Raw genomic sequence first — 19,067 nt, forward strand, 5'->3', positions numbered from 1 at the left:
AATACATATATGCGTGGGTGTTTACATATATTCATGTATGTGTGTGTATATATATATATATATATATATATATATATATATATATATATACACATATATATATATATATATATATATATATATATATATATATATATATATATATATATACACATATATATATATATATATATATATATATACACATATATATATATATATATATATATATATATATATATACACATACACATATATATATATATATATATATGTACATATATATATATATATATATATATATATATATATATATATATAAATATATATATATATATATATATATATATATATATATATATATATATATATATATATATACACATACATACACACACACAGGTTCTGATTCCATGACTCCATCACTAAATATATATTCACATTGATATCAGAGTTCAAAATCACAGGAAATACTTAAAAGATTGCAGGACAGTCTCAAATAAAGAAAAATATCTAAACTATCCTAAGAGAGCTACTACAGCCTAGTAACTTACATATAGAGCAAGTCAGATGTGTGGTGAATGGTGCTTGTCAGGTCCAAGACAGAATACAGAATGCCCTGTCTCACTAAGAGACTTCTCAAATTAATATCTCAAACATTTCTGTTGGGCTAGCCTGCAGAATGGCATCATTTCTTGTCATCTGACATCTAGTCCCCAGGCCCAAAACATCCACTGATGGCAGCTGGTAGCATTTAGCATCTACCTGTAAAAATACATAGACCTCTGATCTTTGGTAGATGCTGAAGTCATAAAACAAACGCATTCCTTCACATTTCAAAACAAGTAATTAGTTCACCCTAAAGACAATACAGTTTCCTACTATAGACATGGTCTCTCTTTTTCATGGAAAACTGAAAGATACCATCTTTTATGGCCTAGGTATAAATGTTTAACTTCAGTTGTTTTTCCACAATTTACAAGTCCGAGGTTAATCTCCTGTATCCCAGTTTCCACTGTTAAAATATATGCATTTAAACAATTACAACACTGCATGTACATTTCTCTTCTTTTCCAGTAGGGCACACTGTGGTTCGATTTTAATCACACGCATTTTGCAAATACCCTTTTTCAACACAGACGTCTGTACAAGCAGTCTGATACACAACATAGTCAGCAAGGACATATAATTTACAAAATTCCAGCTAGCTGTGCTGGCAGCATCTCTTTTAGTCAAACTCAGCCAGCCTCAATACAAGGATCTGTGCTTTAGTTTATACATACGCACACATTATATATATATATATATATATATATATACACATACATATATATGTATGTGTTTACATATATATATATATATATATATATATATATATATACATACACACACACACACACACACACACACACACACACACACACACACACACACACACACACAATACATATATATGTGGGAGTTTACATACATTTATTTATATATATGTTGTTGTGTCTTTCGGCTTTTCCCGGTTAGGGGTCGCCATAGTGGAACTCTGGTCCACTAATGATTGGCAGTAGATTTTTACATGCCGAGTTGCCGGCCCTGACGCACAACCTTCAACGAAGGTACGCCCATTCACGCACGTCTCCACACAGAAGACGCTCTAGCTGAGAATCGAACAAGACATCTTACTGTGAGGCGACAACACTATCGCAGCACCACCACCGCAGTATGTATGTATATATATATATATATATATATATATATATATATATATATATACACACACACACACACACACACACACACATACATATACACACACTAGTTCTGATTCCATGACAGAATGAATGAAGTGGGTGGAGGTTTTAGTTTTAACTGCAAGAATAATAACTTTGTTCTAAAAGATTCTAGGATTGCAAGGAAAGAAGTGCTGCCTGTTTTGTAAGCTGTGTTACGGATTTACTGGGATTGTTTCTTAAAGAAGTTATACTCCAGTTTTCCTTCAAAGATGAGCTTTTATATTTATGCAGAACTGCCTAGCAAAAGCCACAGGCCTTCAACAGTTCAGTGATAATCCATTGTGCTTGTTGGCTGCTTGCAGTACTTCCTTAAAGGATAACATGATATAAAAGAAGTATTCTGAATCTATAATGCAATCCTTTAACTCAAAACAAACAAAAGCCGTAACTCAGACTTCTGTCTAAAAAAATCAGTGGGAGGAATAAAGGCCTTAAACCAAGAACACACTTTAAACAATAGGTATTGCTGACTAAAAGTTGACAAAGTAAGAGAACATTAATAAACCTTTCCTGAATTAATCTGAAGCTGTAACAATTAAAACTATCTTTTGTCAAGAATGCACCATGTTTCTCAAAAAATAAATATTGAAGTCTAGAAGGGCAGTGCAACACTTTGAGCCAATAATCAAAGACATATGACAGCCATGAGCAAAATATTTTTCATTTATGGGCATACCTTTAAGCTGTTCACAGTACACTGTGAAATGAAATATCATCATAGAGTAGCAGAGATTTTTCTTGTTTCTCCATCTCTGTTAAAAGACATGGTCATCTGACCACCGCCACCATATTATGAACAAAAAACTGTCAGACATCCTGTCCAGCAGGTAGTATGCAAGTGCAGATCAAGTATCACTACCCCAAGTCATTACCAGGAACTGCCATGGCAAAGCCTTCTTCTATCTAATCCCTGCATCCCCTACAAAAGTAAATTGCCCAAATGCTCACTTCTCTGGTTGGCCTTCCAATGGGTAGGATCTCTCCATGAACATGTGTGACTACAGTGCTGCTTGTCTGAAACAATTTATCTACACACTGATCTGCCCACATGTGGAATTGTAAAGTAAACAAAACTATAAATGTACTCTTTACAGCAAATATCTGTATGCAAAAAAGCGCTTTTATGTAGATGAAAACTTCTCATCTGCTCTACTTCTACATACTAACACAAAATGGATATGAACCATGAAATCAAAGGTTCATGTAATCCAGTTGTGAGAACATTGTTAGTGTAAAATTTTCTGAGATGCTTGCATTTTGACAAATAGAAAGACTAAGATGAAAGGCTTTGATGACACAGTTGTTTGCTCTCCTACCACAGCACGACAGCAAATGCCACACACAGTTGTAAGACACATCTGTGCTGAAGCATTATTTCTTGAAAATATAGAGACATACCATCTGCAACACTGACCGTCAGGTAGACAAAGCAGCATTTCATCAGAAGGGCTCATAAAAGACAGTAGCACTCTGTTAATCTTCAGTATTTTAACAAAATAATTTAGAACATCTGGATGTCTGAATGTTTCCAGCTATAAAAAAAGGGCAGAACAATTCAAAGAATGTAGCAGTAACAAACACACTGTTTTCAAGACACCTACTACCTCAGATGCACATTAACTGGGACATGTCCACTACTTTAATTGTATATTGCAGCAATGAATAATTAAACCAGAATGATTTTACAGGAAATCTAATTTTATACGAAGCTTTATAATTTCTGTCTCATAGGAATGTAGTCTTATATGCATGCAAATCATAATGAAAAGTTCTTTAGACATTCACTAAAATGAAAAAAAAAGAGAAATTAGCATTTTCAGTAAATGTGGTCCTGCAAAGCACCTGGAAATATAGAAAGCAAGAAAGTTGTTATGCTTTTGTTTTCCTCTTTTCTGGGAAATCCTCCTTTTTCCCAAGAGGATATCTGATTCAACTGAAATATTTTGGTCTTCTGATTGTAATACAGAGCTTTTACTGTGGGCACCTTGGTGCTAAATCATTTAAATGTCTGCTTGGCTACTTAAAAGGCAAGCGAGAGTAAAGCCACTTAACCTTCCAATTTCAAGTGTTCTGTAATCGCTACTAAAACCCTGAACAGGAGAGTGCAGCAACTGCATAAAAAAATGAATTAACGTGACTTCCATTATGGACTGCATCCTGTAAATAAGTCAAGGCTTTTTTCACCCTGATTTACAGACAAAAACACTTGATTCATTATTCTGGTCAGGCTTTAATAGATGCATATTTATGTATGTGTGTGTGTACATATATATATATATATATATATATATATATACACACACACATACACACACACGTATATACATATACACGTATACACAGCATTAGTTCTCTAGACGCTGTTCTGGGTTGTTTTGTGACCTCTTGGATGAGTCGTCGCTGTGATCTTGGGATACTTTTTGTAGGCTAGTCACTCCCGGGAAGTGACATCCCCATTTCATGTTTTCTCCATTTGTGGACAATGGCTCTCACTGTGATTCACTGGAGCCGCAAAGCTTTAAAAATGGCCTTGTAACCTTTTCCAGACAGATAGATGTCAATTACTTTGTTTCTCATCTGTTCCAGAATTTCTTTAGATCGCGGCATGATGTCTTCATTTTTGGGATCTTTTGGCCTACTTCACTTTGACAAGTTCTATTTAACTGATCTCTTGATTCAACAGGTCTGGCAGTAATCAGGCCTGGGTATGGCTAGTGAAACTGAACTCAGTTTTCCCAAAAATGCGATTAACCATAGTTACTTCATGATTTAACAAAGGGGGGGGGGGGGCAATTACTTTTTCACATAGGGCCATGTAGGTTTGGATAGTGTTTTTTCCTTAATAAATAAAATTGTCACTTAAAAACTGCATTTTGTGTTTACTTGGGTTATCTTGATCTAATATTTAAATTTGTTTGATGATCTGAAACATTCAAGTGTGACAAACATGCAAAAAAATAAGAAATCAGGAAGGGTCAAATACTTTTTCATTGCATTGTATATACATATATATATATATATATATATATATATATATATATATATACATACATATATATATATATATATATATATATATACACACACACATATATATATATATATATATATATATATATATACACATACACACACATATATATATATATATATATATATATATATATACACACACACATATATATATATATATATATATACACACACACACATATATATATATATATATATATATATATATATATATATATACATACATATATATATATATATATATATACACACACATATATATACATATATATATATATATGTAAATAAAATGTGCGTATGATTTTATATAAATTTTTTTTACGTTCATATTGGTTTATTGCTTGAGCACTGTTTATCCACGCAGCCTACCTTTTTTCTTGTATATGTGTGTGTATATGTGTATATATATATATATATATATATATATATATATACATATATATACATATATATATATATATATATATATTACACACACACATACGCATACATATACACACATTTATATTTTCAGGAAATTTTAGTTAGTATGTGTAGTAGTAGGAGCATCTAAAGTGACAAAGCAAATCTTGGTGTAAAGTACAGTAATTCCGTGGATTGAGTAAACTCCTCTCAGCTACATTTTCTTTACCACTTGAAATTTTCAACTCACACCATATTTGTCAATGTTAAGTGCAAATAAATAGCATTTTTTCAGTTCACATCCCAGTCTCACACACGTGTAAGCAGCAATGCAATTACCCAACCAGAAAAGCACATCTAATTTTCTTTCAGCAGTGATATACTAATACATATACCTGAGGGCTCTTTCAGCAGTGATATACTAATACATATACCTGAGGGCCAGCAACAATTAATATGTCTAAATATATACACTGTGCTCTAACAGTGTGGCATGTGAGGAGTACAAGTTGTGATGCATTTTGTCTCCTGTCACTCATGATAAATTTGATTTATTTAAAAAAAACTGCAAACTATTAAGCCACGTCACAAATAAATCTAGAAAATTCTCGGTGACTTCAGGGTAGGGTTATTAAACTGTACATCCACAGACTTTAATGGGTGCCTCCTGCATGTGCATGAAGGTGCATCCATTAATGTATGTGAATGCAGCTCCATGTTAAGATAGCCTGTCATCCTTCATCTTACAAAATAACAGATGTTGAGGGTTAAGAAAATGATTATGTTAAAGAACTGGGACTTTTAAGATACGTCTTTGGGTGACAGAATAATAATGCCATGGCAAGAGCATGCTGTGCTGTAAAAAGTAAGCAAAACAAATGCATCGCAACACTTTAGAAGAAAATACTAAATAAATGTCAGCTTTTTCTCATTATAAGGAGTTTTTCCTTTTCTTTAAACTCAACAATGGTGGTACTGTGGAGCAACAGGTAGTACTGTCAACTCACAGCAAGGAGTTCTCTCCAGTTTGGTTCTCAGCTGGGGTGCTTTCTGTGCACAGTCTGCATGCCCTGTGTTCAGGTGTTTTTTCTGAGTGCTCCTGTTTCCTCTGACATTCTAAAGACATGCAGTAGTAAGTTGTGTACAAGTTTAAGTGTGTGCACGCATGACATGGAATAAATATACCTGGCAACCTTCTGTTTCTCTTAAAAACTCAAGGACAGTGGAGATTGTCCACAGCCAGGTTCACTTTAAGAGTCAGCCGAGACTCATAAGTGAGAGCAGAATGCTGACAGTGCTTCAGACAAAAGTAACTAAGAGTAATGCTTCGTGTTTGTTAATGTTTTGGTACAACTTCTCTGCTCAACAGTTTGGTATTTTGAGAACTCCTGCATTTGTCATCTCTGATGGCATACATGCAAAAGACGGGGGAACTATATCTTATACTTTTATGACCTCAAATATATCTACTTTATTTCACTGACTAGCTACAGTCAATGGCTATACCCAGTAATTAAAACATTCAATCTTTTATTTGGTTGTGGTACAAGTGAAATTTTACTAACTTAACAGCTCAGCTAGAAAATTAAGCTTTGGCACCAAGTCCACATGTAAGCAAAAGTACTGTTTTATATTTTACATTCAAATGTACAATAAAATGCTTAACAAAAATAGATGGCTACTATCATAAAATCAAGGGGTATTACTGCAAATGACACACCAACTCTCAGCTGTATCACACTACTTCAGTAGAAAAATAACACCATATAGTAAAGATTGCATCACAATGCATTCTGTGCCCCCATAAAATTACAACAGAGGCAAAAATCTTCTGAATTGGCTCATACTTTACTCTTTTGGTACTGAGTGATATCAAAAGCTGCTTTGGGCATGGCAAAACCTACAAGTTAAAAGCCAACTTTGGCAAAAATAAGACCGGTAGGTTGACCATGTGATCTAAGGCTTGGCACATATAAAATAGTGTGAGAAAAGTTGAGAGGATTTCTCCCTTTGGAGAAAACAATGGGCTAACATGGTTCATCTTCTCTGAAATGAGCATTTGTTCTTACAGGTTTCATGCAGACACAGTAAAGATGATGTCATCAGAGGTGTTAATATAGCAATAATCCATGACAGGGTATGGGTGTGGCGAGACTTACTCTCAACTGTGTCTGATCATGAAGGTGAAACTTAACTCAAACCAGTAAATACCATCAAAACCACAGCCAGTATGAGATGAATTACTGTTTCCACATGATATCTTGAAAAATGTGTTGCAATATGTGAACAAAAAGATGAACAAACTGTAGAAGACTTCAGTGTGCCTTATTGCATAATGCTTATGTTGTGCTGCTGTTTCACTTTTCTGGCTTCTATGTCTCTTCTGTGAAAGGGACCACTACTGCATTTTGCACCTTCCACACTAATATTTTGACAGTTTTGATTCTACTTCTCACTAGGGTGAAAAAGTAAACTCCTCTCAGTACCATACTTTAATTTTTTGTCAAAAATCTTTTCATTAAACACACAAGTGAAAGAGATGAAGTATTTGCATTTGTTCATCAATATGAAAATAAAAATAACAGTAGTATACAAAAACAAATAAATACAGTTTAAAATGTGAATAAGGCAAAACAGTGTTTAGGATACACTTACATGCAAGAAATAAATTATACACAGTTTCTTGACTATAATCAAGCAAACTCAGCATACAGATATATTTTATGACCATTAATAAAACAGGCTTTGATTACCTATACTGTACTTAATATTGATTCTAGCATGTACGGTCTTTTGCATTATCTTCTTTTCCATACTTTGGAACATGACAGAAAAGGGGTGGATGTGGTGTAGCCAACCTACCCAGAAAAAATACACAAATACAACAGGGCAGTATGGGTTCAGGTAGTGGCCCAATTTTTTTAAGGGACCAACCACATGAAGTAGGGGGGTTTAAACTGAAGGTTGGGCTTGTCTCCTTTAAGGAATGAACAAGTTTTCCACTGCACAATCATACAGTGGAGTATGATATGCTAGGCCAGGCTGCATTGGATGACTTTTTGAAAGCAGCTTTTGAATTTCCTGTGCTGCTGTATCCCTATGACTGGGTGGAACATTGGGGATTCCCCTTTGCGGCCTTAGAGACTGAAGGGGATGTAGTAACCTCTGGTAATTATCGTCTGCACCCAGGAATCTGATGTTATTGAGTTCCAGCCCAAGTGGTCCAGAGAGAAACTTTCCCCGATTGCCTCCAGAGGCTGGAAAGGAAGAACTATTACACCCTTCAAGGTATACCATTTGTGGTTAATCTACATACGGGAAATTGCAATACCAAGGGAGTAGTTTATATAGTGGTCTGTGAAGGATTGTTTTGGGTATATAAAAGTAACATGACTATCATATTTTAAAGTTTTTATAGCAGCATATATCTTTAAAAGTTGATGAGTTGACAATATTAGTCAACTGGCTAGGGTTTAGAAGGAAGTTGTATTTATACTATGTTTGTTCTGATGAAGTCCCAGTATTAAGTGTAGATGGACGAAAGCGCTTGACAGAATGGATTACAATAAAAATTTGTTGGATTTTGCCTCCATCGTAGGGCAGAATTGGCAAAAGGGAGGGATTTCATTGTACATCCATCTTTTGGAGTTGCAAGTGCGCTTACAGGCTTTGGTGTGCCCTCAGAGTCAAACTAGAAATAATGGGCTATGAAAAATCTACGCTCTCTTGGCAATTTGCCCTTCTCCATATACCCCCGGAAGGGAAGGACGTTAAGAATATACACTTTCTTATAACTTCTTTTATGCTGATAAAATACTATATCACCTTAAATTGGAGGGACAGATCGACTCTTTCTTGGGAAGGTCTCCAAAAGATTGCTGGGAAGCATATTTCTGCCCACAAATATCTGTGGTATTCCATGAGGCTAAATCCTACACAGAGGGACACTTGGAGAATGGTGTATGAGTTTATACTAACATAAATACTCTGCATTTAAACCTTCTTGTTAGGGACCTCGCATAGATGGGTTTTGTATATAGTTAGTTCTTGTAGAGTGACTTCTATTTACATATTTTATAATGTATTATAGTTTTGTATGATTCGTTTTGTTATAACTAAAAGTCAATAAAAAGAAATTTAAAAAAAAAAAAAAGAAATGTGACTTTGGTCATTAGTCTGTTTTAGCAGAACTAGTGTGCATTTGAGTAAAGCAAACTGGAACACTTTACTGTGGCCATTTTATTATTACTGTCAGACATGTGATGTGCACATAGTCAATAAACAGTCAATATTTTTTAGTATGAATGTTGGTGGACTATAATGACAATAGTCTGAGTTGTCCTTTATGGCTGAAATGTTCTGAATGGGTAGTTTTGTCATTATTGGTTCATACATTTTGTTTTATTGCTTACTGGAAAAAATGTTTAAAATAAAAATTTAAAACACATTCTAACAAATGTTGCTGTATTAAACAGGAAATATAATTAAAAAAAATCAGGAAGGTGATTCCCCTGCACTGTCCTAGAAATACGTTCAGGGGCTGATGGTTCGAAAACAGCCAGGCACCCAGATACACGTACTTCTATTTTCAATGCATGTGAGTTTCAGGTTTACAGTTGCTCAATGTGAGAATATTTTGTTAAGTAAATGGTGAACAGCATTTGTGTTATAAAATCTGAAATAAAAATTTGAATGTAAATCCAAAAAAAAAAAAAAAAAAAAAAAAATTTGTTGGATTTTATGACTGCACTGTATTTTTGAACTTGCATGTGTGAAGGTCTCAAACTGACGTTTTTTCTTTATGCCTCCAGAGGTAGACAATCAGACAGCTGCTCAGGAGTGCTGGTAGAGTAGTCCAGAGAAGGAATCCCTGGAACCATGGTTATGCTGGCCCAGTCTGCCATGGGAGGGGAGTCTTCCAGATGAGTTCCCCCCTCTGCCATGGGGGGGGGGCTCACCACATGTATCTTCCCACTCCTCTGATTCCTGGAGTAAGGTCGTTGAGGAGTTGAAAAGCACACGCCCACAGCAGAAAGTGTCTTTCCTTCCCACACCTAGCTAATGTGTCTCTGACTTTGGGGCCAAACAACGAGGTAGCATCAACAGGAGTGTTGACGAAGGAAGACTTAAAGGGGTCCACAAAATCACAAGTGCATCAGGCATGACGCCTAATGGCAATGTCTGGACCTGCAGCCCTAGCCATCCCTTTGGCTGTGTGAGCAATAAGCTGTATGGACGAGTTTGATATCGATTCTAGGGTTAAAAGCTGGGAGGCAACTATCGTGTACCTTGTCAGACACTGCTCCTGCCAAGGTGCCTGAGAGCTCAGTGATCAGGTCCCTCTGAAGACAGGTAAAATGTGCCAAGAAGTTAAATAACCATATGACAAAGGTCTTGGAAGCATAGACCTGCTTCCCAAATCTATCCATCATTCAAGACTCCCTTGTTTGGTGGATGGACAGTTGGACTCTCCTCTGCAAGTTCCTTCTTCATGGCAGCTGCCACTACCATAGCATCTATCATTAAGCCTTTAGACCAGTGGAGCTGGTCGTCTGGTGCACTAATAGTTTTGTCTGGTCTCCAGGGAATTGGTTCTATAGTGTCAGGGGCCTTCCAGGCATGCTGCATGATGAGCTTGACCAAATCGACAGATGAGGTCACCCAAGTAGAAGGTCGGGCACAAAAAACCTGCAAAAAAACAGATTCCTTGCAGGAAGGGTTGGTGGACTTCCAATCACGCCTCTGTTTCAAGATTTCCAGGATATCTCCAAAGGAGACCTCTTCTGGGGCTGACAGTGATGACCCTTCCCCTTCCTTGTAGTCTGTATCCTCAGTGAGATTCTTCTGTAGAATCTAAATGCTTCCTCTTACATGAACTCGTATGGGGTGGCTCCTCAGGGGGAAGGTCTGACTCCTCCTAAGAGAGGGTACCCTGCTGCAGGGTGTCTTGCTGCTCATGTGCCCGCTGACCCGATGTAGGAGGTTGTGACAGCTGTGAGCCAGAGGATAAGTAGATGGGACACACTGACTGAGATGGCACCAACTGCGAGCCTGCAGAGGCAACAGCTCTTTCCATAACTGGAAGGCAGGCCTGCCTGAAGAGGGATGGGAGCGAGGAACAGAGAAAGACCACCTCAGAACTGGGATCACACCCTGCTCCGATAAGCCCACCCCCAGAGCAGGAACCTCGAGAGAACCTAGAACTGTCAAAGAACCAGAACCCTAGACAGCGCCGTGAAAAAAAGAAAAAAAAAATTTGGCGCCGGATTATGATCACAGAACTGACAGCCAAGCCATGGTCCTGAGGGTGGGCTGGCTCCGACTGAGCCAAAGACCACAGACTGTTCCGGAGCCAAGGTGAGATCCACCATTGATGCAGAAGTAGTTAGCACCAAGTACAACAAAGTTGAGCACTCCAAGACCTGCAGAAATGCTGGAGTAAGATAGGATGGAATCCATGGAGAGCAAACCTCTGCTCCAAATGGGAGGGAGGTCCTAGAAGGGGCTGGAAGACCTCTGGCCACCAAGAGCTGGACCACTAACCTGACTACATCAAACTCTGACAGGCTCCTGGTGGAATGAATATACATCCCAGAGGTAGATTCTGGATGTTCTTCAAAAGGACTTATCTGTTGACCATAAAAGGGATAGATAGATGGGGAGTACTTAGTCCTGGGCAGGGATTCAAACCTCAGCACAGTGGTCAGCTGACCAATTGTTTGCGATGCAGGGGAGGTAACCGGTGTGGGTGAAACTATTGTTGGCCTACTGATGAAGGGGTTGGTACCGTAAGTTTTGTTGGTTCCGGTAAAGTTGTTGTCATCAGCAGAGGACGGAGTCGTAGTTTTCAGCTCTGAAACAGTTGAAGTTAATTTTGGTTGTTTAGGCCTCGATTCCGAAGCAGAAACCTGGCCTTTGGTTGATTTAAGGTCATGAGCTTGATGAGATGCTGGAACAGAGCAGCTCCTTTTCTTCGTTTCTTTCTTCTGAGACTTTGACGTCTCCACCTCAGACAAAGCCTCTTTAAAAGGGCATCTTAACAGCTCCTTGAGGATTAGTTAGTCTCTGCAGTCTGCAAGGGTCCGGGCACAAAACCCCTTACAGAGCTCACAAGGTGATTGGATTTCCAAATGTGGTACCCCCAAACAATATACACAGCAAAGATGCCCATCCGAGTTGGCCATCTTCCTACCGCAACCTTGAAATTGCTTAAAACCAGTGGTGCCTTTCTGCTTCTCTGCCATGATAAAATAAGGTTAAGCCAAAAACAATTGGTCTCACACACACCAACAGTAAGACGGGGAAAAGGCCAGAAAAGATTTTATTTTAAATGTACTAACCAATGGTAACAGAGATACCTGAAAGGGTAAAGTAGGGAAGAGAACACTAACGATGGTATTTGAGATTTACCAAAAGTAAAAGGGGAGGGAGGGGCCTATACCAACGATGGTAATGAAAAATATCAGATGTTAATAACAGGGAAAAATAGCAGTCGCGCACAAACAAAATTAGTAATTAAACTCTTTAGAAAAAGTTAACGAGAAAGTTTTTGTAGGATATAGCACTATAAAGAAGAAATATATATATCAAAAAGTGAGCACTCTGATGGGCAAGGAAGAGAGGCACTATGCTCGTGTTTTCTGGCTGGCACAAGCTTGTTACAATGGCAGAGTCGATTCAGAGGACGGAACAGAGACCCAACAGTCAAGAATGAATGAAGATTAACATCAGAGCAATAGATTTGGGAAAAATTGCAATAGCAGCACAGCATGAAGTGAAATTACTTATCTAACCAGTCTTTATTCTACAAGAAAAACAGACAATGACAATAGAATATCCTGGATACATCTTTTCCTTACTAAGTCTTTCTGTGGCAAGGATACTGCTACCATGGCTGGCCAGATGCATGGGTCAAGCACATTAGTCCCAGATTTGCTACAGGAGGAAAACAAATCAAGTCCTTCAGGAAGAGGGAAGCCTACAAATACTAGTTTCAAATCAGTGGTGACAAATGCAGATTTCCTGTCATTTACTCCTCCTCTCCTACAGATTAGGACAGACACAGCTCATAAGTACTCTTGGCTACAGGGTCAAAGCCTCTGGAGTTTGCACCCATAGCAGATGAAGTCCTCTGGGACTTCTGGGGAAAAAAAAAAAAAAAACAAGAGGAATAAGCTCCTTAGGAGCACTGCACCCATTTTCCAGAAAGAACAGTTTGCGTAGTTTAAGAATTCTTCCTGTCCTAAAAAAACTTATTTCAAGCTCCTATCCTGACTTCATAAAAAGCTATACAAAAGGCTTCCCGAAGTCTAGTACCACTATAAAAAAAGCTTCTAGAAGTCTAGTACCGCTGTGTATGTCAGTCAAATGTTACAGCTGTCAATCTGTCTTTGTCCTTTGAAGGATATGAGATGTAGCAATCTCATTAAGAAATTGTGATCCTTTTTCCTTTGGTGCCTGCACTACACAGCATTCATTATACGCAGTTACTTGAATGACAGTCTTTGGTATAAAGGTGTAAACTATATTATCTGCTGTAGTAAAGCTCGCTTAAATCCAGATTCATGTTTCACAGAAATGAAGCCCTGGCACTAGCTACAGTGACCAGCGTTAAAAGCATCAGGCCAGAGAGCTAGAGAACCTAGCTGTGAGTGCTGACAATTGGCTACATTGCCTGCAATGAAAACTACAGGACTGTATTAACAGGGGGTGTCTCGATATAATATTTGGTAGGGAGGAGTAGCTCAGGACACTTGCGAGGCTGCACTTGCAAGAATACATTTGGTATGCATGAAGATGAGTACAGTAGGCATTACACTATGACCAAAATGCATGAAGGCGGCGAGCATTAGGTACATATACGAAGTCCAAATTATCCACATATGGCAGCCTGACTGTACCAGTCTCAACTCCCACTACCTGGGACGATAAAAGTTTCTGGTAGGATGTTCCACCGCGGAAAGACAGACTTGCTGAGTTATAAGGAGGCATAAGAGGAATAACAGAGGTTGAGTCAGAGAGGCTGTAAGGGGACAAAAAATGTCTACTGAATAAGAAATTATTCTTAGACTTTTGGGCTTTTCTTGTTCTTAACACAACATAACAGAGATAAAAGAAAAACAGAATTTAGACCATTATTAAATTATTAAATTGGCTAAGGACAATACACTGATAGCCATGTTAAATAACCTCTCATACAAGGATTTCTTACAGATCAAAATTCTGACCATAACAAATCAGTTTCCAGCCTGCAAATTGAAGAAACACATTCTAAGGGCTTGGGTGTTGGAATTGTGAAAAGTATCCTAAGAAATGGTTTCTAGGAGTCTTCACTATCCCTTCACTAAGTTACTAAAGATATGACTTGAGGGTTCAGACAGAAGATGGGTATAGGACCCCTTACTCATTTGAATGCTGCAGTCTGCACCTCCTGAAATAAACCACTGCAAAACCTAAAATAAAAAAATGAGAAAAGTTCATTGAAAACTATAAAATGCTAACCATTTAGTCACACGCATGAGGAAATGCAATTGATATACAACAGCAGTTCTAATTACAACAGCTACACAGCAGAAAAGGTCTTTACCTCGTTATCAGTGCCAACATCCATCATTACAGGTAGGCAGTGCTGTGGCTTCACACCTGCACATGCTGTATACAGAGCTAGTTTGCCAACTGGAATGCCCATTCCATAACTCCCAAGATCCCCTAGGCCAAGAATACGCTCCCCGTCAGTAATAACAATAGCCTGCAGAAAACAAGAAAAAGGGAGAAATAATTAAGCACTCCACAAACATTTCCCAAATTATGTTATTTACTAATGTTAACATCCAGTTTTCTCAGACTTCCTTACACTGACCAGGATGCTGAAGTTTAGATTTACTGGAAACTTACAAAACTACAAATGAAGTGGAATGATTACTTACAGTGCATCTAGCATATTGATAATTAATTCTGTAATTCAGTTCAAAATAAGAAACTACTAAAAATCAAAGGAAACCCGGCTAACATTCACAGATGGTTTTATACACCCTCTCCTCTCAAAACAAAATGAGATTTATGATTGTGACCTTTACTATAAGGGTCAGCAGACTTCTCCACAGGTAACGTAGTACTAATGGTCTGGTTGCAAATTTCATTCTCTGGAGTAACATTCATATGGAGAGTCATTCAGGTTATATAATGCTTTCACTGATGACTACAGCTTACTGTAACTCTCCTGAGATGCACTACAAAGGTTCCTAAAGCATTAACCTCTGCATACAAATGAGCAATTCTGCTTACAGAAGACCATTGCCTACAAGTTCATAGGTTACATGCCAAGTTTAGGACCAGCTGGTTAACGTATGTTGACGGTCATATAACACTTGCCCTTCTCACTCATGTTAAACACAATATTACTTTTTCTTTACGTACATTTGGCCTTAGTGATGCCAATCACCAGTCAAGTCTACGACTCCACCAGCTTGTCTCAAACTACGTATACCTAAATAAAAAAGAGCCAGCAGAGAAATTAGGAGTGGCCTTCTTGGTGTGTCACCCTCATTGCTCACTAAGATTGTTTTTATAACCTAATCCTCTCTAATACTACAAAAGCATACTGCCAGGATAGAAGCTACACGACAGGATAGCGGACATGTACTCCCACATCCTTTTCTTTTGCAATATATTGCTTGATAAGGCAAGTGCTTACCCAGCAATGCATTCCACTGTGCTATCCAGTGCTTGTATCGGCCATCAGATAACACCTGAGCAGGGTAACCTTGCCATTACCCTCCTCCCAGGATGGGTGAGATGATGCCCAAATGGATATAAAGTCAGGGTTCCATCCCTTATCCCACTGACCTGTCTGCAAGATTCCTTAAAACACTCGTTTCCACTATTTATGATATACTAAGGTAATTTATTACATAAAATAATTGACAGTCAAATATTTTTTTTACACCTCTACAGTTAATTTTCAAAGTTACAAACCACCTGATAAAGTACTGGATGAGTGTATTCAAAGGCCTAAATAAGCAAATACCGAAAATAAACAAATCAGGCACTTTAGAAGAAACTTACTAAAGACAAGGACAGTGTTCAAGCCTAGTCTCATGGACTAGACCTTTTCCTTAATTTTCTTAATGAAATCCGTATAGTTTGTTTCTAGTCCTAGCATACACTCAGCTAAACAACAAAGCTCATTATACTCTACAAATGATTTAACCCAAGCTGTATAGGATACTAGGATATCTTTTTTTTTGTGATTTTCTTTAATAGCTTTATGAATGAGCCTGCTATCACAATTCTACAAAAACAGAGCCAGAACCTGGGGGGGGGTGGGGCAGTGTAAGCATTTCCATTGTTTTGTAATTTTAAAAATTGTAAACACTATGGTTTTAAATTAAAATGGAAATGTTTCCTTAGTATAGTTTAGTGTTAAATAGCTTTAGTAGCATTAACATACTAATGAAAAGTTTAGGTGATTTTGTAAAAATGTGTTTTCCTACAACAGCACTTCGCAAGGTAGGTAAAAATGCATGGCATAAAGCAACCAGCAAACAGCAACAGCAAAAAAAAACAGTGCATGGCATAAAGCAACCAGCAACAGGAAAAAAACAAACCAAAAAAAAAAAAAAAAACAAAGGCCAGCACTCTCCAAACCCAATCCAACAATTTATTCTTTAGTCAGTTTAAAAAAAACATATACTGGTTTGGAAACAGCCTTCCTCAGTATGGAAGACAGCAGAGTTAATTAATTTCTCTACTGAGAGAGAACAAAATGACATGGCAGTTAACCAGACAACCATGAAGTGGCACAGGCACTCCCACTTCAGGAACCATCAATGCTCACCCCTACAGAAGCACACACATACACACTCAGATGACCTGTCAAAGTTGCTGGCATCCCAGCTTGGGTAGTCATTCCAATATCTATAAGCAAGGCTTACTGGGATTAGCCTCCAATTTTTCCCAGAGCAGCACAGAGAAATGGTAAAGGAGCCCCCCAATTTTTCCCCTTGGGTGGATGGGCAGGCAAAAAGCCATGCTTATCCCATCCCTCCAGCCTTCTTTTACACTGTCTAAGCTGTTAAAACTTAAATCAGATGTGACGCATTGTTTTTCTTCCTTTGTAGGACAATCAGGTAAGCACAGAGATTAGTTAATTAGATGTAAACAGTATCAGAGTTTACTTATACACAGTATTAGAGTTTACTTGGAGATCTCTAATGTGTTACACAGTTCACAGTGGGAAAACATGTTCTAATTTTCAGGGCTGGTTTTCTCTCCCAAAGTTTTTTCATGCTGACAGAACAGCAAATAAATCAGTGGGCAGTGTTAACAATATGCACCATCCATAGCAAAAAAATATGTATTTAAATTATAAATTATAGAAACAGCAAGTGAGGGAATGGAGTGGGGTCAGGCAGGTATTTCTAATTACAGTAGAACACTAATGTGCAGCCCTGCAAGACTACAGTGCACAGTGATACTTTTACTTACAAAAAATAAAACTGAGAAGCAGGAATGCAGGAGTTGCCCTACAAAACCAGAGAGCAAGTAGAAAGCAAAAAAAATGTATTTTTAATGAGCTGAAATATTTTTCTATGGCTTTCACTGAAACATCAAAGGTGTACCATGTCAAGAATTGTTTGGAGGTATGGGAAGACGGTGAAAGTAGCTTATTTCTACAATCAGACAGTGAAAGTAGCTTATTCCTACAATCAGATGATTAAGGTAAAATTGTTAATTCAAATTGCAAAGGGTAGTGCTCATGCCAAGGAGACAAAAAAGCTGAAATATATTACTGCTGATAGAATTTTACTTGGTCAGACATAAGAACTGCACCCAGTGAGAAAAGGATTTCTTGAGGGTGGAGAGGCAGTCTATGCAAGAAAGCAACTGTTCCTCATGATCACAGATTACGTTCTGACAGGAGATCTTGGCAATTATGTGTACATTACCTAGACCAGATTTTCATTTGAAGGCAGACGGATGACAGATATTGCAAGTCAAAATGGTTAATCTTAGGTAAGAGAAGGCAGTCCGAGTACGGAAGTAAGTGATCCCTATGATAACTTGATCACAATTAAATCACTGGAAATCTGGCAAGTTATGGGCAGCTTATGGAACCAAAAGAAATATATTAACATAGCAGGAATTTCTTTTTCTAGATCACAGCAAGACAGATATGTCTACTGATCAGTTGCATGACTGACCTGGATCCACAAAGACAGCACAAGTGTGTGAATGTGTGTCTTTAGTGTGGGTATTTTGTGGGAAAAAAAGTATAGCTTTTCCTTGAAAACAGTTTTGAAGACTTTCACAGCCAAAGGAAATACTCTATCAAAAGGGCCAATTTCTACAGCGATATGTGCAGAAAAAAGTTAAATTTGTTTTGTTGTACTTCACAAATGAAATGAAGCCACCACCAATAGTTTATTTTTCAGAACTCTTACTTTCTTACATTTCCACTGTTATTTTTACTTATTTACCCTTGGTTGAGCAGGTTAGTCCACATGGCCAGTAGCCTCTTCTCAGAGGAAACCAAAGATGGTATTTTTTCCTGCTAGATGAAATTTGACCAAGGCACAGGGGAACTTCCCCTACTCTTGGTAGTCGGGGAAGGATTTGTTGGGTACACATCCTGACTTCCTGTTTTCTATCCAGGAGCAAAGGCAGCCAGGAGGAACAGGAAGAAAATATGGCTGATTCAGCTTTGGCTGAAAATGAAGTAAAGGTTGATAAAAATGTAGCTGAAATGATAGAATCGCTACCAGAAGTTTTTTTCTGATACTGTGGGTGCAGGAAAAAAATAGTGATATTGGAAGAAAAGGAGATTGTAGCTGTAACAGAGATGGATTCAGAGGAAAACTTTCAGAG

At 37.7% G+C, this 19,067-nt stretch overlaps 1 protein-coding gene across 4 annotated transcripts in view; it reads right to left on the bottom strand.

The window, feature by feature from the left end:
* Positions 1-19,067, bottom strand: part of ME1 (malic enzyme 1) — a 1,705,192-nt gene that overhangs the window by 693,551 nt on the left and 992,574 nt on the right. For all 4 annotated transcript variants that reach the window (XM_044065993.1, XM_044065985.1, XM_044065999.1 and 1 more), the window contains one exon: positions 14,788-14,949. In XM_044065993.1, coding sequence (XP_043921928.1) covers positions 14,788-14,949 — 162 coding nt within the window. The remainder of the gene's footprint in view (positions 1-14,787; positions 14,950-19,067) is intronic.

This window comes from Protopterus annectens, chromosome 1.part0 (assembly GCF_019279795.1).
Source record: "Protopterus annectens isolate FY-2018-M chromosome 1.part0, PAN1.0, whole genome shotgun sequence".
Classification (NCBI taxonomy): domain Eukaryota; kingdom Metazoa; phylum Chordata; order Ceratodontiformes; family Protopteridae; genus Protopterus; species Protopterus annectens.